The 23,193-nt window shown below is 46.2% G+C and overlaps 1 protein-coding gene across 1 annotated transcript in view; it reads left to right on the forward strand.

The window, feature by feature from the left end:
- The first annotated feature begins 396 nt into the window (after positions 1 to 396).
- Positions 397 to 23,193, forward strand: part of LOC134822452 (trafficking protein particle complex subunit 8-like) — a 62,992-nt gene continuing 40,195 nt past the window's right edge. Inside the window, exons 1-7 of the mRNA XM_063833543.1 lie at positions 397 to 417; positions 1,020 to 1,141; positions 3,425 to 3,534; positions 5,458 to 5,608; positions 6,061 to 6,158; positions 15,132 to 15,273; positions 17,985 to 18,129. Coding sequence (XP_063689613.1) covers positions 399 to 417; positions 1,020 to 1,141; positions 3,425 to 3,534; positions 5,458 to 5,608; positions 6,061 to 6,158; positions 15,132 to 15,273; positions 17,985 to 18,129 — 787 coding nt within the window. The 5' untranslated portion in view covers positions 397 to 398. The remainder of the gene's footprint in view (positions 418 to 1,019; positions 1,142 to 3,424; positions 3,535 to 5,457; positions 5,609 to 6,060; positions 6,159 to 15,131; positions 15,274 to 17,984; positions 18,130 to 23,193) is intronic.

A 23,193-nucleotide genomic window follows, 5' to 3' on the forward strand; every position in this document is an offset into this window, starting at 1 on the left:
GGGCCCTCTCGGGGCCAAGGTTCCCCCGAGTAGACCCTTAAATTGGGGGGCCTTAAACCCCATGCCTTAACCCGAGGGAAAAAAGGGGGGGCTTAAAAAAATTTCTAAAAATTCTTTAAACCCCCCGCAAAAAGAAAAAAGGGGGGCAATTTAAATTTTCTACTACTAACCCCCTGCTAACTGGCAAAAAAAGGGGGGGCAAATTTAAATTAATACAAAACTAACCCCCCCGCTAACTGACAAAAAGGGGTATGAAAGTTTTTGGGGGGGGCCATTGCTATACTCCCATAACCCCATGGCTAATGAGAAAAAGGGGGGCTAATTTAAATTAAATACATATAAAAACCCCCGCTAACCCGAGCCCAAAGGTGGGATTTTAATTACTACATACTAACCCCATGCTAACTGAGCAAAAAGGTGGGCTATTAATCTTGTAGAGGAGGCTAGCCAACATTTAAAATCAATGTTATATCCCTTTTATAATATCTAGCGAGGAACCGGTATAACCTTAAAATGGTGTCAAGACTCAATAGACTAAAATAATTATTACCTATTTAATTCGCCTTTTTGTCACCACTCGGGGGTCCAAATTTTGGGCTCTAAAACTCCTATTTCTTGGCCTATTTTTTTAAATGCTGATTTGGAAGCCATTAAAGCATTTGACCCAGTGAAAAAAGTTTCAGTTTTAATTAATAACGGTTTTTGCGGAAAGTCGCGTTAAAGTTGATGCCGTGGTGTCAGTAAAATGGTACGGATCCATCCATCCATATATTATATATATATCGTCTCGCTTTATATATAGTAAGATTAACAGGGTGCTCCTTTATAATATGAGTTTTCCTAACAATGCAACTATACACTACCTTACTACTACCTATATAATTACTACTTACTACCTTACTACTACCTATATGAAATAATAGTTACTATGTAATAATACTTAGTATCTGTGTAGGTAATATGTAATAATACTTAGTATCTGTGTAGGTAATATGTAATAATACTTAGTATCTGTGTAGGTAAGCACTGCGGAGAGAACCTAACTATAGCGGACCAGGCAGCTATTAGGGTATGTATTAACGACTTTGTAGTGCGAGGACTGCTTCCTTTCAACGAGCGGAGGATGAGAGCCCTTAACGAGGTGAGCTGTCAATTAACTTATTATTTAGGTTAATTAACGAGGTGAGCTGTCAATTAACTTATTATTTAGGTTAATTAACGAGGTGAACTGTCAATTAACTTATTATTTAGGTTAATTAACGAGGTGAACTGTCAATTAACTTATTATTTTGGTTAATTAACGAGGTGAGCTTTCAATTAACTTATTATTTAGGTTAATTAACGAGGTGAGCTGTTAATTAACTTATTATTTAGGTTAATTAACGAGGTGAGCTGTCAATTAACTTATTATTTAGGTTAATTAACGAGGTGAACTGTCAATTAACTTATTATTTAGGTTAATTAACGAGGTGAACTGTCAATTAACTTATTATTTAGGTTAATTAACGAGGTGAGCTGTCAATTAACTTATTATTTTGGTTAATTAACGAGGTGAGCTGTCAATTAACTTATTATTTAGGTTAATTAACGAGGTGAACTGTCAATTAACTTATTATTTAGGTTAATTAACGAGGTGAGCTGTTAATTAACTTATTATTTAGGTTAATTAACGAGGTGAGCTGTCAATTAACTTATTATTTAGGTTAATTAACGAGGTGAACTGTCAATTAACTAATTATTTAGGTTAATTAACGAGGTGAACTGTCAATTAACTTATTATTTAGGTTAATTAACGAGGTGAGCTGTTGTTAATTACCTTATTATTTAAATTAATTTTTATTCGCATTTGTCTACAAAATCTGGATACACTGTAGAGGACACTTAGTTTTATTTTTTATTTGATATTATTCATTCAATCTACTTAAGGGGACATACACCAAAACCTTTTTTGCCGGGACCCGCGATTTGACTTCATATTATGAAAGTATAGATAAAAACAATAAGATTTGATACATTGAAAAAATATATAGTAGGCAAAAATTTCAATTTTGCTTCTCTAGACCTTGTTTGATCTGTAACTTCGTCATCTATTGTTTAATTATAGAATCATTTGGGTAACGCGACTCCTGTCCGACAGCGACATGTGTCCGACAGCGACATCTGTCCGACTAAGGGTACCAGAAAAAAACGACATCTGTCCGAAATTGTGATTTGATTTCAATACGACACATTTCCAATTGGAGACATGATCTGAACTGTTACTTGCAAATTTGTATACGTAACATTGCCAATTTCGACCTATACAGGCAGGCATGAAGCAACTGCGTTGTGAATGGCGAGCTCGTAGTCCATGAGGATGGATTGTGGTTGGTAGCCCCCAAGGCCCAAGAAGCCCAGGTGTCTATCTCCTCGAGGCTCGAACATGTTGCGGTAGAGGGTCGTTCGATTTTCCAGGAATGAGTCCATAGAGATGGGGGAGGTGCCAGCCATCAGGGAAGAGTCCGTGGACTGTGAAGGAGCTGATGGAAGAGATTAGGTGCGGATTTGAAGGTACCGTCGACTACCCCATGCTACCGCGTCCACCATATGATCTGCGTTCTTAGGAGTCCCCCAAAGGAAAGATCGACGAGTCTGTTGATCGTCCCATCCAGAGTCCCCAGAGCATCATTGGACCTGTTGTCGGTAGAGTAGGATTTGGTTTGCAGGAATGGATAGCGTTTCCAGATCTCTCGGGTCTGTTTGCTGCAGATCTGGGTCTGTTTCCTGAAGATTGGTCGATTTTGTGGATTGCGATAACTGGATCTCCATACGGGCCGCTGTCCTATATTACTCATGTAGGCTGTGTCCTGTGATGTGATCGACAGTGTACGCCTAACTACGCCTAGCACAATCCTGTCCTCAAATAGTCAATCAAGTATCGATGGATCAGATCTCAATGGATCACATCAGCATTCGAACAATGGGAGCAACGTCACGAGATTACCCGTGAGCTTGTGAAATACGAATGTGAAACCGAAATTACAATATGATCCGAAATTCGGACAGATGTCGCCAAAAACGACTCCTGTCCGACAGCGACATCTTCCGAAATCCCCAATTCGGCTGTCGGACAGATGTCGCTGTCGGGACAGATGTCGCCCAATCCTTTGGCGGGCTTTTGTACGAATTCTAAATAATGTTCAGTAAAAAAACTTTTAAAATGACTGAAAAATCGGTATTACAGTGACAGACTTCTCAAAATTGAAAAAACTTTCCAAGAAGAATTTTTTTTTTCTTCGAAAGTGCGTACTCTCAAAATAATTTTTCAATGAATCAAATCTTATTGTTTTTATCTATACTTTCATAATATGAAGTCAAATCGCGAGTCCCGGCAAAAAAGGTTTTGGTATATGTTCCCTAAAGTATGTTATCTTATCTACCACAGGCGCTGAATACAAGACGAGGATTACGGGGTACCTTCTTCTCCGCAACTAAGAAACTGTTTAGTCCAGGACCTAAACCAGGGGTGTCTGGTAAAGTACCAGCAAATCCTGGGTAGTGCAGGGGTGTCTGGTAAAGTACCAGCAAATCCTGGGTAAGTGCAGGGGTGTCTGGTAAAGTACCAGCAAATCCTGGGTAAGTGCAGGGTGTCTGGTAAAGTACCAGCAAATCCTGGGTAAGTGCAGGGGTGTCTGGTAAAGTACCTGCAAATCCTGGGTAAGTGCAGGGGTGTCTGGTAAATACCCCCCAGCAAATCCTGGGGAAAAGGGAGGGGGTCTGGGAAAGTACCAAAAAATCCTGGGGAAGTGCAGGGGTGTCTGGGAAAGGGACCCCGCAAATCCGGGTAAGTGGGAGGGGGGTTTTGTAAAGCCTCAAACCTGGGTAAATCAGGGGGGTCCCCGGGAAAGTCTGCAAATCCTGGGTAAGTTTCAGGGTGTCGGTAATCCGCAAATCCTGGGGGAAGTGCAGGGGGGGGGGGGCTGGTAAAGACCAGCAAATCCTGGTAAGTCAGGGGGTCTGGTAAAGTACCTGCAAAACCTGGGTAAGTGCAGGGGTGTCTGGTAAAAAAACCTCAAATCCTGGGTAAGTGCAGGGGGGTCTGGTAAAGTCCTGCAAATCCTGGGAATGCGGGGGTATGTAAATAAAAAAGCAAATCCTGGGGAAGTGCAGGGGGGGGTCGGGAAAGTACCTGCAAATCCGGTAATGCAGGGTGTCTGTAAAGTACCAGCAAATCCGGTAATGCAGGGGTGTCTGGTAAAGTACCAGCAAATCCTGGGTAAGTGCAGGGGTGTCTGGTAAAGTACCAGCAAATCCTGGTAAGTGCAGGGGTGTCTGGTAAAGTACCAGCAAATCCTGGGTAAGTGCAGGGGTGTCTGGTAAAGTACCTGCAAATCCTGGGTAAGTGCAGGGGTGTCTGGTAAAGTACCAGCAAATCCTGGGTAAGTGCAGGGGTGTCTGGTAAAGTACCAGCAAATCCTGGGTAAGTGCAGGGGTGTCTGGTAAAGTACCAGCAAATCCTGGGTAAGTGCAGGGGTGTCTGGTAAAGTACCTGCAAATCCTGGGTAAGTGCAGGGGTGTCTGGTAAAGTACCAGCAAATCCTGGGTAAGTGCAGGGGTGTCTGGTAAAGTACCAGCAAATCCTGGGTAAGTGCAGGGGTGTCTGGTAAAGTACCAGCAAATCCTGGGTAAGTGCAGGGGTGTCTGGTAAAGTACCAGCAAATCCTGGTAAGTGCAGGGGTGTCTGGTAAAGTACCAGCAAATCCTGGGTAAGTGCAGGGGTGTCTGGTAAAGTACCAGCAAATCCTGGGTAAGTGCAGGGGTGTCTGGTAAAGTACCTGCAAATCCTGGGTAAGTGCAGGGGTGTCTGGTAAAGTACCTGCAAATCCTGGGTAAGTGCAGGGGTGTCTGGTAAAGTACCTGCAAATCCTGGGTAAGTGCAGGGGTGTCTGGTAAAGTACCTGCAAATCCTGGGTAAGTGCAGGGGTGTCTGGTAAAGTACCAGCAAATCCTGGGTAAGTGCAGGGGTGTCTGGTAAAGTACCAGCAAATCCTGGGTAAGTGCAGGGGTGTCTGGTAAAGTACCAGCAAATCCTGGGTAAGTGCAGGGGTGTCTGGTAAAGTACCTGCAAATCCTGGGTAAGTGCAGGGGTGTCTGGTAAAGTACCTGCAAATCCTGGGTAAGTGCAGGGGTGTCTGGTAAAGTACCAGCAAATCCTGGGTAAGTGCAGGGGTGTCTGGTAAAGTACCAGCAAATCCTGGGTAAGTGAAGGGGTGTCTGGTAAAGTACCAGCAAATCCTGGGTAAGTAAATTAATTATCTATTATATTACACTCAATATTACACTCAATATTACACTCAGTATTACACTCAATATTACACTCAATATTACACTCAGTATTACACTCAGTATTACACTCAATGTTACACTCAGTATTACACTCAGTATTACACTCAGTATTACACTCAACATTACACTCAGGTATCTGACGGACTCGCCGGAGATACTGCTACGTAGATTAGGTGACATATCCTTCCTCCTGCAGCATTATACCATGGCTTATAGCTCATACCATCAAGTTAAGAGGGACTTTCAGAACGATCAAGCTTACAACCATTATGCTGCAGCCCTGGTTAGACTACTAGCATTATACCTTACTGTACTGCACTGTACTGTACTGTGCTGTACTGCAACTGTACTGTACTGTACTGTACTGTTTTGTACTGTATTCTCATCGGTATAGAATAACTGGAGTTATTATTTCCATTGTTAAACAGTAAAAAAATAATCTATGAGACCTTAAAAAGAGTTTCACCAAACTGATAGAATGGCATGATTCAGTTTTTGTTTATCAATATCCTCAAACTTATATACCACTTCAATCCCAACCTGACTTATAAACAGTATAATATCATGCCTGTTATATAAGGCCTAACACTTATGAATTATTTAATGAAAATTTCTTTAAATCATCAATCGACATAATTAATAAATATACGTTAACCTTGCGAGATTACGTCATCAATACGACAATACTAATTAATGATCCCCCCCCCCCCCCCTTAATGACTAGATATATTTCAGGAAATGACGTCACTTTCTTTGTTTATGGGCAGTGGAGTGAGGAGAGAGCCACATCCGTACTACGATGAATGTATCAACGTTTATCTTAACCTTTGCAAGTGAGTTCAGCCCTTTCTCTTGTAGCGCAGTGCACTGATGGGTCAAGTAATACTCTCGCCCCCCCCCCCCCCCCCCCCCTTAACCAGGCTTATATAAACAGATCCCCCCCGCCCCTTAACCAGGCTTATATTAACAGATCCCCCCCTCCCCTTAACCAGGGCTTATATTTAAGATCCCCCGCCTTAACCAGGCTTTATTTAACGATTCCCCCCTCCCCTTAACCAGGTATATTAAGATCCCCCCCCCCCCCCTTAACCAGGCTATATTAAAGATCCCCCCTTAACCAGGCTAATATTAACAGAACCCCCCCCCCCCCCCCTTAACCCAGTTAATTAAAAACCCCCCCCTTTTTAACCAGTTAATTAAAGATCCCCCCCCCCTTAACCAGGCCCTTTTTTTAACAAAAACCCCCCCCCCAAACCGGGCTAATTTAACAACCCCCCCCCCCCCCCCCCCCCCCTTAACCACTTTTTTTAACAATCCCCCCCCCCCCTTACCGGGCAATTAACAACCCCCCCCCCCCTTAACCAGCTTTTTTAACAGTCCCCCCCCCCCTTAAAAACCGGGCAATTTTAACACCCCCCCCCCCAAACCATTTATATTAACGATCCCCCCCCCTTAACCAGGTTTAATATTAACAGCCCCCCCCCTTAACCGGGCTAAAATTAACAATCCCCCCCTAATAATTTAACAGATCCCCCCCCCTTGGGGGTTTTTAAAGATCCCCCCTTTAAACCGGCTAATTTTTAACAGATCCCCCCCCCCTTAACCAGGATTTTAACAGACCCCCCCCCCCCCCCTTAACCAGGCAAATATTAACAGACCCCCCCCCCCTTAACCCGGGGCTAATATTAACGATCCCCCCCCCCCTTAACCAGGTTTAAATTTTAACAGATCCCCCCCCCCTTAAAACCAGCTTATAAAAACAGATCCCCCCCCCCTTAAAAACCGGCTAATTTTAAAACAGACCCCCCCCCCTTAACCCGCTAAATTAACAGATCCCCCCCCCCCTTAACCGGGCTAATATAACAGACCCCCCCCCCCCTCCCCCTTTTCCCGCCCCCCCCCCCCTTAAACCGGGCATATTCGACCCCCCCCCCCCCCCCCCTAACCACCTAATTTTAAACAACCCCCCCCCCTTAAAACCGGCTAATATTACAACCCCCCCCCCCTTAACCGGGCTAATATTAAAAACCCCCCCCCCCCTTAACCCAGCTAATATTAAAGATCCCCCCCTTAAAACCGGGCTAAATTAACAGATCCCCCCCCCCTTTAAACCGGGCTATATTAAAAACCCCCCCCCCCCCCCTTAACCGGGCTAATATTAACAGACCCCCCCCCAACCCAGCCCCCCCCCCCCTTTAACCGCTTTATTAACAATCCCCCCCCCCCCCCTTTTTTAACAAAACCCCCCCCTTAACCAGGCTAAATTAAAGATCCCCCCCCCCCCTTCCCTTTTTCCCCCCCCCCCCAACCACCTTTTTAAAACCCCCCCCCCCCCCCCCCTAACCCACCTTTTAACAAAACCCCCCCCCAAACCATAATATTACCAGACCCCCCCCCCCACCGGAAATATTCAATCCCCCCCCCCCAACCCTTTTTCTCCCCCCCCCCTTAACCAGGCATATTAACAGACCCCCCCCCCCTTTTTCCCCCCCCCCTTAACCGGCTAATTTTAACAGATCCCCCCCTTAACCGGTTTTTAAAATAACAATCCCCCCCCCCCCCCCCCTTAACCGGGCTATATTCCCTCCCCCCCCTTAACCAGGCAATATTAACAATCCCCCCCCCCCCCCTTAACCAGGTTTATTTAACGATCCCCCCCCCTCTTAACCAGGCAAATTAACGATCCCCCCCCTTAACCAGGGAATTAAGTCCCCCCCCCCCCCCCCTTAAACCACCCCTTATTAACAGACCCCCCCCTTAACCAGCAAATTTTCCCAATCCCCCCCCCCCCCCAAACCCGGGCTAATATTAACAGACCCCCCCCCCCCTTAACCGGGCTAAAATCCAATCCCCCCCCCCCCTTAACCAGGAATATTAACAACCCCCCCCCTTAACCGGCTAATATAACAGACCCCCCCCCTTAACCGGGTTTATATTAACAGACCCCCCCCCCCCCCCCCCTTAAACCGGGTTTTATATAAAAACCCCCCCCCCCCCCCCCTTAACCAGCAATATTAACGACCCCCCCCCCCTTAACCAGGTTATATTAACAGACCCCCCCCCCCCCTTAAACCCGGGTTTATATTACAACCCCCCCCCCTTAAACCGGGCTAATAAAACAGACCCCCCCCCCCCCCCCCCTTAACCGGGCTTATAAAACAGACCCCCCCCCCCTTAACCAGGCTAATATTAAAGTTTCCCCCCCCCCCCCTTAACCAGGTTTAATTAACAGACCCCCCCCCCTTAACCGCTTAATTAAAAACCCCCCCCCCCCTTTAAAACCAGCTAATATTAACAGACCCCCCCCCCCCCCCCAACCAGGCTTAATTAACAGTCCCCCCCCCCCCCTTCCCCCCCCCCCCCCCCTTAACCAGGCAAATTTAAATCCCCCCCTTAACCAGCAAAATTTTACAGTCCCCCCCCCCCTTTTAACCGGCTAATATTAACAAACCCCCCCCCCCCCCCTTAAAACCGGCAAATTTAACAATCCCCCCCTTAAACCGGGCTTTAAAACAACCCCCCCCCCCCCTTAAACCAGCTTATTTTAACAGATCCCCCCCCCTTTAAACCGGCTAATATTAACAGACCCCCCCCCTTCCCCGGCCAAAAAGATCCCCCCCCCCCCCTTAAACCACTTATTTTTAAACAACCCCCCCCCCTTTAACCCCACCAAATTTTAAAAAAACCCCCCCCAACCAGCTAATATACGATCCCCCCCCTTAACCAGGCTAATTTTAACGCCCCCCCCCCCCCCCCCCCCTTAACCGCTATATTAAAAAGTCCCCCCCCCCCTTAACCCCAGGAAAAAATTTTAACAATCCCCCCCCCTTAACCAGGCTTATATTAACAGATCCCCCCCCTTAACCAGGCTAATATTAACAGATCCCCCCCCCTTAACCAGGCTTATAATTAACAGCCCCCCCCCCCCTAACCAGGCTTTATTAACAACCCCCCCCCCCCTTAAAAACCGGCTAATATTAACAGACCCCCCCCCCCCCCCCCTTAAACCGGGCTTTATAACAATCCCCCCCCCCTTTTAAAAACCGGGCAATATTAACAGATCCCCCCCCAGTTTTAAACCCCCCCCCCCCCCCCCCTTAACCAGGCTATTTTAACAATCCCCCCCCCCCCCCTTAAACCCCAAATATTACCGACCCCCCCCCCCCCCTTAACCGGGCTAATATTAACAGACCCCCCCCCCTTTAAAACCGGGCAAAATTTAACCAATCCCCCCCCCCCCCCCCTAACAGGCTAAATAACAACCCCCCCCCCCCTTAACCAGGCTAATATTAACAGACCCCCCCCCCCCCCCCTTAACCGGCTTATTTTAACAGACCCCCCCCCCCCCCCCCCCCTTAACCGGGGTTTATATTAACAGATCCCCCCCCCTTAACCAGCTAAATTAAAATTTTCCCCCCCCCTTAACCAGGCTCTATATTAACAGATCCCCCCCCCCTTAACCAGCTAATATTAACAGATCCCCCCCTTAACCAGGCTTATATTAACAGATCCCCCCCCCCCTTAACCAGGCTAATATTAACAGATCCCCCCCCCCCCCTTAACCAGGCTAATATTACCAGATCCCCCCCCCCTTAACCAGGCTATATTAACAGATCCCCCCCCCCCCCCTTAACCAGGCTAATATTACCAGATCCCCCCCCCCCCTTAACCAGCTAATATTAACAGATCCCCCCCTTAACCAGGCTTATATTAACAATCCCCCCCCCCTTAACCAGGCTATATTAACAATCCCCCCCCCCCCTTAACCAGGCTAATATTAACAGATCCCTCCCCCCTTAACCAGGCTTATATTAACAGATCCCCCCCCCCCCCTTATCCAGGCTATATTAACAGATCCCCCCCCCTTAACCAGGCTAATATTTAACAGATCCCCCCCCTTAACCAGGCTTATATTAACTGATCCCCCCCCCCCTTTACCAGCTTATATTAACAGTCCCCCCCCCCGTAACCAGGCTATTATTAACAGATCCACCCCCCCTTAACCAGGATTATAGTATCAGATCCCCCCCCCCTTAACCAGGCTAGATTAACAAGACCCCCCCCCTCTTAACCAGGCTGATATTAACAGATCCCCCCCCCCCCCCTTTACCAGGCTTATATTAACAGATCCCCCCCCCCCTCTTAACCAGGCTAATTTAACAGATCCCCCCTTAACACAGGCGTATATTACCAGATCCCCCCCCCCGCCACCCCCCTTCCAGAGCTCATATTTAACAGATCCCCCCCCCCCCCTTTACCAGGCTAATATTAACAGATTCCCCCCCCTCCCTCCTTAGACCTTAGGCCTAATATTAACAGATCCCCCCCCCTTAACCAGGCTTATATTAACAGATCCCCCCCCCCCCCTTAACCAGCTAATATTAACAGATCCCCCCCCCCCTTAACCAGGCTTATATTACAACCCCCCCCCCCCCCTTACCAGGCAATATTAACAGCCCCCCCCCCCCCCCCCCCTTAAACCAGGCTTATTAACAACCCCCCCCCTTTAAACCAGCTTATATTAACAAAAACCCCCCCCCCTTAACCGGGCTATAAAAAAGCCCCCCCCCCCCCCCTTAACCAGCTTATTTAACAATCCCCCCCCCCCCCTTAACCGGGGCTCAATTAACAGACCCCCCCCCTTTAACCAGGCTAATATTAACAGATCCCCCCCTTAACCAGGCAATATTAACGATCCCCCCCCCCCTTAACCGGGCTAAATTAACAGACCCCCCCCCCCCCCCCCCCCCCCCCCTTAACCGGGGCTAATATTAACAGATCCCCCCCCCTTAACCGGGCTTTATTAACAATCCCCCCCCCCCCCCTTAACCAGCTTATATTAACAGACCCCCCCCCCCCTTTAAACCAGGCTAATAAAACAACCCCCCCCTTAAACCGGGTTTATTTTAAAAAAACCCCCCCCCCCCCCTTAACCAGGTTTAATATTAACAACCCCCCCCCCCCCCCTTAACCAGCTCATATTAACAACCCCCCCCCCCTTAAAACCGGGCAATATTACCAGATCCCCCCCCCCCCCCCAACCAATAATATTAACAGACCCCCCCCCCCCCCCCTTTTAAACCGGGAAAATTAACAGATCCCCCCCCCTTAAAACCAGGCTTATATTAACGACCCCCCCCCCCCCCTTAACCGGGCTTAAAAACAGATCCCCCCCCCTTAACCAGGCTAATTTTAAACAAATCCCCCCCCCCTTAACCCGGGATTATATTAACAATCCCCCCCCCCCCTTAACCAGGTTTATTTTAACAACCCCCCCCCCTTAAACCCCGGCTAATATTAACAGACCCCCCCCCCCCCCCCCCCTTAAACCATTTAATTAACAGTCCCCCCCCCCCCCTTAACCAGGCTAAATTAACAGACCCCCCCCTTAACCAGGTATATTACCAAACCCCCCCCCCCCTCCCCCCCCCTTAACCGGGCCATATTACAGACCCCCCCCCCCCCCCTTAACCAGGCTTATTACCAGACCCCCCCCCCCCCCTTAACCGGGCTAATATTAACCCCCCCCCCCCCTTAACCGGGCTAATATTACCAGACCCCCCCCCCCCCCCCCCCCCTTAACCAGGCTAATATTAAAAACCCCCCCCCCCCCTTAACCGGGCATATTAAAAATTTTCCCCCCCCCCCCCCTTAACCCCGGCTTATATTAACAGACCCCCCCCCCCCCCCCCCCCAAAAACCGGATATTAACAAAATCCCCCCCCCCCCTTTAAACCGGCAAATATTAACAGTTTTCCCCCCCCCCCTTAACCGGGCTTAATAACAGACCCCCCCCCTTAAACCGGGCTAATTTAACAACCCCCCCCCCCCCTTAAAACCAGGTTTTATATTAAAAATTTCCCCCCCCCTAACCACTAAATTAACGCCCCCCCCCCCCCCCCCCCTAACCAGGCTCATATTAACAGATCCCCCTTCCCCCCTTAACCAGGCTTATATTAACAGATCCCCCCCCCCCCCTTAACCAGGCTAATATTAACAGATCCCCCCTTAACCAGGCTTATATTACCAGATCCCCCCTCCCCCCCTTAACCAGGCTAATATTAACAGATCCCCCCTTAACCAGGCTTATATTACCAGATCCCCCCCTCCCCCCCCCCCTTAACCAGGCTTATATTAACAGATCCCCCCCCCCCCTTAACCCTGTCTTATATTAACAGATCCCCCCCCCTTAACCAGGCTAATATTAACAGATCCCCCCCTTAACCAGGCTTATATTTAACAGATCCCCCCCCCCCCCCTTAACCAGGCTTATATTAACAGACCCCCCCCCCTTAACCAGGCGAATATAAACAGATCCCCCCCCCCCTTAACCAGGCTTATATTAACAGATCCCCCCCCCCCTTAACCAGGCTAATATAACAGATCCCCCCCCCCCTTAACCAGGCTTATATTAACAGATCCCCCCCCCCTTAAACCCCCCCCCCTTAAAATAACAGATCCCCCCCCCCCTTTAACCAGGCTATATTAACAGCCCCCCCCCCCCCCCCCCCCTTAACCGGGCAATATTAAAAAATCCCCCCCCCCCCCCTTAACCATTTATTTTAACGCCCCCCCCCCCCAAACCAGCTAATTTTAACAGCCCCCCCCCCCAAAAAAAACCGGGTTTATATTACCAATCCCCCCCTCCCCCCCCCCCCCCCTTAACCGGGCTTATTTTAACAGACCCCCCCCCCCCCTTAACCAGTTTCAATAAAACGACCCCCCCCCCCCTTAACCAGGCTTATATTAACAACCCCCCCCCCCCCCCTTAACCGGGGCCAATAACAATCCCCCCCCCCCCTTTAAAACCAGCTTCATATTAACAGATCCCCCCCCCCCTAACCGCTATTTTAACAATCCCCCCCCCTTAACCGGGCTAATTTTAACAACCCCCCCCCCCCTAACCAGGCTATATTAACAGATCCCCCCCCCCCTTAACCAGGCGTATATTACAGATCCCCCCCTCCCCCCCCCCCCCTTAACCAGGCTCATATTAACAGATTCCCCCCCCCCTTAACCAGGCTAATATTACCAGATCCCCCCCCCCCCCCTTAACCAGGCTAATATTAACAGACCCCCCCCCCCCCTTAACCAGGCTAATATTACCATGCTCCCCCCCCCCTTAACCAGGCTAATTTAACAGATCCCCCCCCCCCCCTTAACCAGGCTAATATTAACAGATCCCCCCCCCCTTAACCAGCTTATATTAACAGATCCCCCCCCCTTAACCAGGCTTATATTAACAGATCCCCCCCCCCCCCCCTTAACCAGGCTAATATTAACAGATCCCCCCCCCCCCCCTTAACCAGGCTTATATTAACAGATCCCCCCCCCCTTAACCAGGCTTATATTAACAGACCCCCCCCCCCCCTTAACCAGGCTAATATTAACAGATCCCCCCCCCCCTTAACCAGGCTAATATTAACAGATCCCCCCCCCCTTACCAGGGCTTATATTAACAGATCCTCCCCCCTAACCAGGCTTATATTAACAGATCCCCCCCCCCCCCTTAACCAGGCTAATATTAACAGATCCCTCCCCCCCCCCCCCTTAACCAGGCTATATTAACAGTTCCCCCCCCCCCCCCCCTTAACCAGCTAATATTAACAGATCCCCCCCCCTTAACCAGGCTTATATTAACAGATCCCCCCCCATTAACCAGGCTAATATTAACAGATCCCCCCCCCCCTTAACCAGGCTTATATTAACAGATCCCCCCCCCTTAACCAGGCTAATATTAACAGATCCCCCCCCCCTTAACCAGGCTATATTAACAGATCCCCCCCCCCCTTAACCATGCTTATATTAACAGATCCCCCCCCCCCTTAACCAGGCTTATATTAACAGATCCCCCCCCCCCTTAACCAGGCAGTTATTAACAGATCCCCCCCCCCTCTTAACCAGGCTTATATTACAGATCCCCCCATAAACCAGGCGTATATACCAGATCCCCCCCTCCCCCCCTTAACCAGGCTAATATTAACAGATCCCTCCCCCCTCCCCATTAACCAGGCGTAATATTACCAGATCCCCCCCCCCCTTAACTCAGCTTATATGAACAGATCCCCCGCTCCCCCCTTAACCATGGCTTTATATTAACAGATCCCCATCCCCCTCCCCCCCTTAACCTGGCAAATATTTGAACAGATCCCCCCCCCTTAACCAGGCTTATATAACAGATCCCCCCCTCCCCCCCCTTAACCAGGCTTATATTAACAGATCCATCCCCCTCCCCTTAACCAGGCTTATATTAACAGATCCCCCCCCCTTAACCAGGCTAATATTAACAGATTCCCCCCCCCTTAACCATGGCTTATATTAACAGATCCCCCCCCTTAATCATGGCTAATATTAACTAGAATCCCCCCCCCCCCCTTAACCAGGCTAATATTAACAGATCCCCCCCCCCCCCCCCCTTAACCAGGCTCATATTAACAGATCCCCCCCCCCCCCTAACCAGGCTTATATTAACAGATCCCCCCCCGCCCCTAACCAGGCTCATATTAACAGATCCCCCCCCCCCCCTTAACCAGGCTCATATTAACAGATCCCCCCCCCCCTTAACCAGGCTCATATTAACAGATCCCCCCCCCCCCCTTAACCAGGCTAATATTAACAGATCCCCCTTAACCAGGCTTATATTACCAGATCCCCCCCCCCCCCCCCCCCCCCCTTAACCAGGCTTATATTAACAGATCCCCCCCCCCCCTTAACCAGGCTCATATTAACAGACCCCCCCCCCCCTTAACCAGGCTAATATTAACAGATCCCCCCCCCCCCCCCCTTAACCAGGCTAATATTAACAGATCCCCGCTGTACGCAATGAGAGCAACACTAGTGCACTGTGAGTGTTTGATATCCCGTGGTTATTACCTCTCAGCTGCTGCTTGGTTTATTAAGATGGCTAATGACGAAAATGATCTGAACAGTGGACTTCTACTTGAACAGGTAGGGTTTTACATGTACAATAAAACCTCTCTATACCGGGGTTTATTGGAGAGGGGGTATTTCACTGAATATTACCAATTTACCAACTAACATTGGACCTTCACCATCTAGCGTCATTTAGCGTGAAATGACACTCGATGATGCTAGATGGCGCTAGATGACGCTAGATGACATTGACACTAGATGACGCTAGATGACGCGGGAATGTCGGTTTGCGACAGTTCACGCTAGATGTCGCCGCGACATCTAGCGCTATCAAGCGCCATCTAGCGCTAGATGGCGGAAGATGTCGGACGGTTTGCGATAGTTGACGGTTGATGTCGCCGCGACATCGGTCTAGCGCTAGATAGCGGAGAATTTCGGTTTGCTACAGTTAACGCTAAATGTCTCGGCGCTCGCTATTTAATTTGTCACTCATGGCTGTCGTGATATAACTAATAACGCCAACGGGTGAAACTCGTAAAATATTTGTTCCAAATATTATTTCAAGACTGTTGAAGAGTCCAAATTGTTACTTAGCTTGCTACTGCTAGTCTATTGTTCACTTCACTCGGGAACCCGCACGTCTTGTTAAGTTATTAATCTACAATATAACGCGCCCTCAAGCACTGAACCATTTAGTTGTGTGAATAGTTAGTGTTGATTTAGTATTAATTTTTGATTGAACGTCTTGTTTCGATTTTATTTTATCGATTCAACTTCAAGTTGTAACCGAACTACAAACTAGGTTTGACTCTATAATCGTAATTAATTAAATTTGTATAAAATCTTTGTAGTACTACTATTACTTTGTAGTAGTACCAGTGTAATTCATATATTTTATATTTCATTTTGTGTAGAACTAGAAATATATTTGATTATGTTCGTATCATTATATTAATTAGTTCGAATTATATAAGTGTGGGTAGTCACCCTGTATAAGTGGATCGTAGTTTTTAGCTCGTTTACAACGCCCAAATTGAATCGATGAAATAAAATAGCGAAAACAAATGCATGCAATTTTGCAGGCTCGAAAATGAAATTACCAGTCCCTGTACTGTGCGCGGCGCTCTTTTCAAGCTTCATTAACAGGAATATCACGTATATCACAAGCTAGGTAAAAATCAAAAATATTCGCACAAATGCTCAGTGCGCGTTCTGTCGCGCGCAACAGCCATGAGTGACAAATAGCGAGCGCTTGCCTCAATTTTTAAAAATATCTTATGAAAAGGCCCTGTACCGAGAGTTTTTTTTTAAATATAACTTTATTCAAATCAAAAATAGAACATAAATGAACATCTTAAAGATCTGATAAGTAGCCAGAAAAAAAGAAATACTGATACACAAGCTATAACAACTTCTTCCATCCCGCTCTATCAGAGGCTAAAAGTCTTAAATTGTACAAATCGTCTGTATTTACAAATGGAATGTTCCTACTACCTAAATCAAATTTAATAGTATTAAGCAAGTTCGACTGGTGTCTGCCTACTCTACCCTTTTTGGTACTCTGACTCTCTACTGCAAAGTGTAATGCAAGCTGTGCAGGTGAGTTGTTATCACTGCGAAGGACATGTCCGAGCATCCTCCATCGTGCACATGCAACACGCTCACTGAGTGGAACCACTTCACATCTCTTGTAAAGGGTGTCGTTTTTGATTATATTAGGGTAAGTCATTCTGATGATTTGCCTCAGATGCTTTCTGTGGCAAATATCCAGTTTACTCAGTAGCTGCTTTGAAGCAGCCCAGCAGCTACAATTATACATTAAGACGGAGACCACCTGGGCTTCGTAGATCTTAAGTCTGGTCTTAAATCGTCTTTTTATGTCCTCGTTGCTGCACAATTTGGAACCAAGTGAGATAGATGATCTCCAGGGCTCTCTTCCTCGAAGTGGCTCTCCTTTGTCATCAACTTCGTTCTTCTCAGCCAGATAGATATGTGTGAACTCTGTTTTTGATTCGTTGACAACTCTCGTACCGAGAGTATGAAAGTAATAAGAATCGGTGATTTTTTGGACGCTGATTCCTGATCACCCACATGCACCATGACGTAGTACAATTTTAGGGTAAAATTACTTCCCTGGAGAGTTACGGGCAAAAAACTGTTTAGTCACGTGTCGAATTTTATTGTTTAGGGCTCAGGTTAGAGTTAGGGTTGTGGTTAGGGTTAGGGTTGTGGTAAGGGTTATGGCATATGGATAGCGTCGGGGTTATGGTTACTGTTAGGGTTAGGGTTGGGATTAGGGGTTTTGTAAAACCGTTTTGTTTGGCTGCAAAACTATGAAAACCAAAGTCACGTGATAATTTTAAGGCGAGCGAACTAGTAAAAGCCAACATCTAGCGTGAACTGTCGCAAACCGACATTCTTCGCTATCTAACGCTATCTAGACAGCGCTAGCTGTCGCCTGGCGACAGTGTCGCGTAACTAGCGTTAAGTGACGCTAGATAACGTCATCTAGCATCATCTAGCGTCATTTCACGCTAGATGACGCTAGATGTCGAATTTCAATCCCTAACATTGTGTTTCTTACTTGTTCTATGTTTGACTGCACGTAACAAGTACGTAACTAGTGATATCGGAAGGATAATACAACTAACCATTTCACTAGATTCCCTAAACACACGGATCTCTACATGTATTCCCTATCACACACTTGTTATTGTTACATAAGTGTGAACTTTAGGTGGAATATTGATGTTTTAACCGACAGCACTACTAATCTGCACTTCCAGGGCGCACATTGCTACGTCAGAGTGGACCCTCCCTCTCTCAGGAAATACGCCTTCCACTTAGTGTTAGCAGGACATCGTTACAGCAAGGTGGGACAGAGGAAACACGCTCTCAGATGTTACAAGAACGCCGGGGACATCTTCAAGGGTAAGATCTTAATTTATTTGGGACATCTTCAAGGGTAAGATCTTAATTTATTTGGGACATCTTCAAAGATAATGTTTCGATTTGTTTGGGACATCTTCAAAGATAATGTTTCAGTTTGTCTGGGACATCTTCAAAGATAATGTTTCAGTTTGTCTGGGACATCTTCAAAGATAATGATTCGATTTGTCTGGGACACACTTCCCCTAATATTTGTCTCCCTGTCCAAGTACTGCACATTAAGATGTGCCCGTGGTATTTTGTTCTTACGTGAAAACATCTGATAACCTGATCCTATATATTATACACTATGTATACCCAACACACTCCCCACCCCCCCTGCCCCCCTCTCACCCCCCCCCCCCCCCCCCCCCCTGCCCCCCTCTTCACACTCCCCCCCTCTTCTTCACACCCTCCTGAACGAGAATCGAACCCTAAACCCTCTTCTTGCGAGTCTATCTGACCACCTGTACACCACGCGGGAATAGCTAGAGAAGAAACCCCACCCTGGCACTAGTGGGCACCTCACGTGCACTGATCTGTCAGAAAAAGAGATGGGGTCTGGTAATATCCTTTTCTGGTCCCCTACAACAGCAGCTCTTCACCTTTTCTTGAGCTTCCTAACCTACCTTTAAACTATTGTCATTCATCTGGGCGAAGAAGCTGACAAACTTTAAATATATTATATATATTGTATTTATATGTTTATATATTTATATATTTGTATATTTATATATTTATATGTTTATATGACATGGGCGCTGTAAATTATAATGCGTTGTCACTTCTGTAGAAAGCAGGAGGTACCGAGCGAGCACCGCATACCTCAACATGTACCACTTGTTGCTCTGCTCTAGTATACTCCTCGCACAATTCTAGCTAGATTATCTGATCTGGCATTTGAAAAGGGTATATCTTAATTCTTGTTATTTCGGGGTAGTAGTAGTATATAATAATATATCCCTCATTGTTATACGTCATCCTCAGAAATAAGGGATTTGTTTTAACAAGACCTACTTTCAACACTACTATTTTTCTAATTAATTGAGACCACCCTTGCGGGTGAAACTTGGCTTTTCTTCTTTTTTACGATATAACCTAAAGATATTATGTTAATATAGATTTTCTATACGATAAGTTATCTTGTCTTTTTTATTTGGTTGTAGTTTTGGTCGTCCTGTCCAATAATTAGTAGCAGTCTCTGTAACCTTTTATTTAAAGTGCACGTCCGGTGTTATAACCATTCTTTGGTGTGGGCTCTTGGTCGGGTTTAAGTAGGAATTTAGTTGGATTATAGTTGAATATCAGTACATCTCTCGTTCTGATAGTCTCTAGTTTTATTGACTTGATAACAGCTGATAACAGTTCATAATAAGGTGTCGACTCTTAATCATACTGGATAAACTGTAGCAGGGCTATAATGAGTTTCATTGATCAGGACCTTATACCATCTGGTATAATATGAGTAGTCAGTACAATGTGAGCCCTATAGTCAGTACAATGTGAGCCTATAGTCAGTACAATGTGAGCCCTATAGTCAGTACAATGTGAGCCCTATAGTCAGTACAATGTGAGCCCTATAGTCAGTACAATGTGAGCCCTATAGTCAGTACAATGTGAGTAGTCAGTACAATGTGAGCCTATAGTCAGTACAATGTGAGCCCTATAGTCAGTACAATGTGAGCCCTATAGTCAGTACAATGTGAGCACTATAGTCAGTACAATGTGAGCCCTATAGTCAGTACAATGTGAGCCCTATAGTCAGTACAATGTGAGCCCTATAGTCAGTACAATGTGAGCCCTATAGTCAGTACAATGTGAGCTCTATAGTCAGTACAATGTGAGCCCTATAGTCAGTACAATGTGAGCCCTATAGTCAGTACAATGTGAGCACTATAGTCAGTACAATGTGAGCCCTATAGTCAGTACAATGTGAGCCCTATAGTCAGTACAATGTGAGCACTATAGTCAATACAATGTGAGCCCTATAGTCAGTACAATGTGAGCCCTATAGTCAGTACAATGTGAGCCCTATAGTCAGTACAATGTGAGCCCTATAGTCAGTACAATGTGAGCTCTATAGTCAGTACAATGTGAGCCCTATAGTCAGTACAATGTGAGCCCTATAGTCAGTACAATGTGAGCACTATAGTCAGTACACTGTGAGCCCTATAGTCAGTACAATGTGAGCCCTATAGTCAGTACAATGTGAGCCCTATAGTCAGTACAATGTGAGCCCTATAGTCAGTACAATGTGAGCCCTATAGTCAGTACAATGTGAGCCCTATAGTCAGTACAATGTGAGCCCTATAGTCAGTACAATGTGAGCCCTATAGTCAGTACAATGTGAGCCCTATAGTCAGTACAATGTGAGCCCTATAGTCAGTACAATGTGAGCCCTATAGTCAGTACAATGTGAGCCCTATAGTCAGTACAATGTGAGCCCTATAGTCAGTACAATGTGAGCCCTATAGTCAGTACAATGTGAGCCCTATAGTCAGTACAATGTGAGCCCTATAGTCAGTACAATGTGAGCACTATAGTCAATACAATGTGAGCCCTATAGTCAGTACAATGTGAGCCCTATAGTCAGTACAATGTGAGCCCTATAGTCAGTACAATGTGAGCCCTATAGTCAGTACAATGTGAGCTCTATAGTCAGTACAATGTGAGCCCTATAGTCAGTACAATGTGAGCCCTATAGTCAGTACAATGTGAGCACTATAGTCAGTACACTGTGAGCCCTATAGTCAGTACAATGTGAGCCCTATAGTCAGTACAATGTGAGCCCTATAGTCAGTACAATGTGAGCCCTATAGTCAGTATAATGTGAGCCCTATAGTCAGTACAATGTGAGTCCTATAGTCAGTACAATGTGAGCCCTATAGTCAGTACAATGTGAGCCCTATAGTCAGTACAATGTGAGCCCTATAGTCAGTACAATGTGAGCCCTATAGTCAGTACAATGTGAGCCCTATAGTCAGTACAATATGAGCCCTATAGTCAGTACAATGTGAGCCCTATAGTCAGTACAATGTGAGCCCTATAGTCAGTACAATGTGAGCCCTATAGTCAGTACAATGTGAGCCCTATAGTCAGTACAATGTGAGCCCTATAGTCAGTACAATGTGAGCCCTATAGTCAGTACAATGTGAGCCCTATAGTCAGTACAATGTGAGCCCTATAGTCAGTACAATGTGAGCCCTATAGTCAGTACAATGTGAGCCCTATAGTCAGTACAATGTGAGCCCTATAGTCAGTACAATGTGAGCACTATAGTCAGTACAATGTGAGCCCTATAGTCAGTACAATGTGAGCACTATAGTCAGTACAATGTGAGCCCTATAGTCAGTACAATGTGAGCCCTATAGTCAGTACAATGTGAGCCCTATAGTCAGTACAATGTGAGCACTATAGTCAGTACAATGTGAGCCCTATAGTCAGTACAATGTGAGCCCTATAGTCAGTACAATGTGAGCCTATAGTCAGTACAATGTGAGCCCTATAGTCAGTACAATGTTAGCCTTATAGTCAGTACAATGTGAGCCCTATAGTCAGTACAATGTGAGCCCTATAGTCAGTACAATGTGAGCCCTATAGTCAGTACAATGTGAGCCTATAGTCAGTACAATGTGAGCCCTATAGTCAGTACAATGTGAGCCTATAGTCAGTACAATGTGAGCCCTATAGTCAGTACAATGTGAGCCCTATAGTCAGTACAATGTGAGCCTATAGTCAGTACAATGTGAGCCCTATAGTCAGTACAATGTGAGCCCTATAGTCAGTACAATGTGAGCCCTATAGTCAGTACAATGTGAGCCCTATAGTCAGTACAATGTGAGCCCTATAGTCAGTACAATGTTAGCCTTATAGTCAGTACAATGTGAGCCCTATAGTCAGTACAATGTGAGCCCTATAGTCAGTACAATGTGAGCCCTATAGTCAGTACAATGTGAGCCCTATAGTCAGTACAATGTGAGCCCTATAGTCAGTACAATGTGAGTCCTATAGTCAGTACAATGTGAGCCCTATAGTCAGTACAATGTGAGCCCTATAGTCAGTACAATTTGAGCACTATAGTCAGTACAATGTGAGCCCTATAGTCAGTACAATGTGAGTCCTATAGTCAGTACAATGTGAGCCCTATAGTCAGTACAATGTGAGTCCTATAGTCAGTACAATGTGAGCCCTATAGTCAGTACAATGTGAGCCCTATAGTCAGTACAATGTGAGCCCTATAGTCAGTACAATGTGAGCCCTATAGTCAGTACAATGTGAGCCCTATAGTCAGTACAATGTGAGCCCTATAGTCAGTACAATGTTAGCCCTATAGTCAGTACAATGTGATCCCTATAGTCAGTACAATGTGAGCCCTATAGTCAGTACACTGTGAGCCCTATAGTCAGTACAATGTGAGCACTATAGCCAGTACAATGTGAGCCTATAGGCAGTACAATGTGAGCCCTATAGTCAGTACAATGTGAGCCCTATAGTCAGTACAATGTGAGCCCTATAGTCAGTACAATGTGAGCCCTATAGTCAGTACAATGTGAGCACTATAGTCAGTACAATGTGAGCCCTATAGTCAGTACAATGTGAGCCCTATAGTCAGTACAATGTGAGCCCTATAGTCAGTACAATGTGAGCCCTATAGTCAGTACAATGTGAGCCCTATAGTCAGTACAATGTAAGCACTATAGTCAGTACAATGTGAGCCCTATAGTCAGTACAATGTGAGTCCTATAGTCAGTACAATGTGAGCCATATAGTCAGTACAATGTGAGCCCTATAGTCAGTACAATGTGAGCCCTATAGTCAGTACAATGTGAGCCCTATAGTCAGTACAATGTGAGCCCTATAGTCAGTACAATGTGAGCACTATAGTCAGTACAATGTGAGCCCTATAGTCAGTACAATGTGAGTCCTATAGTCAGTACAATGTGAGCCATATAGTCAGTACAATGTGAGCCATATAGTCAGTACAATGTGAGCCCTATAGTCAGTACAATGTGAGCCCTATAGTCAGTACAATGTGAGCCCTATAGTCAGTACAATGTGAGCCATATA

This window comes from Bolinopsis microptera, chromosome 10 (genome assembly GCF_026151205.1).
Source record: "Bolinopsis microptera isolate Bmic1 chromosome 10, MBARI_Bmic_1.0, whole genome shotgun sequence".
Taxonomy (NCBI): domain Eukaryota; kingdom Metazoa; phylum Ctenophora; class Tentaculata; order Lobata; family Bolinopsidae; genus Bolinopsis; species Bolinopsis microptera.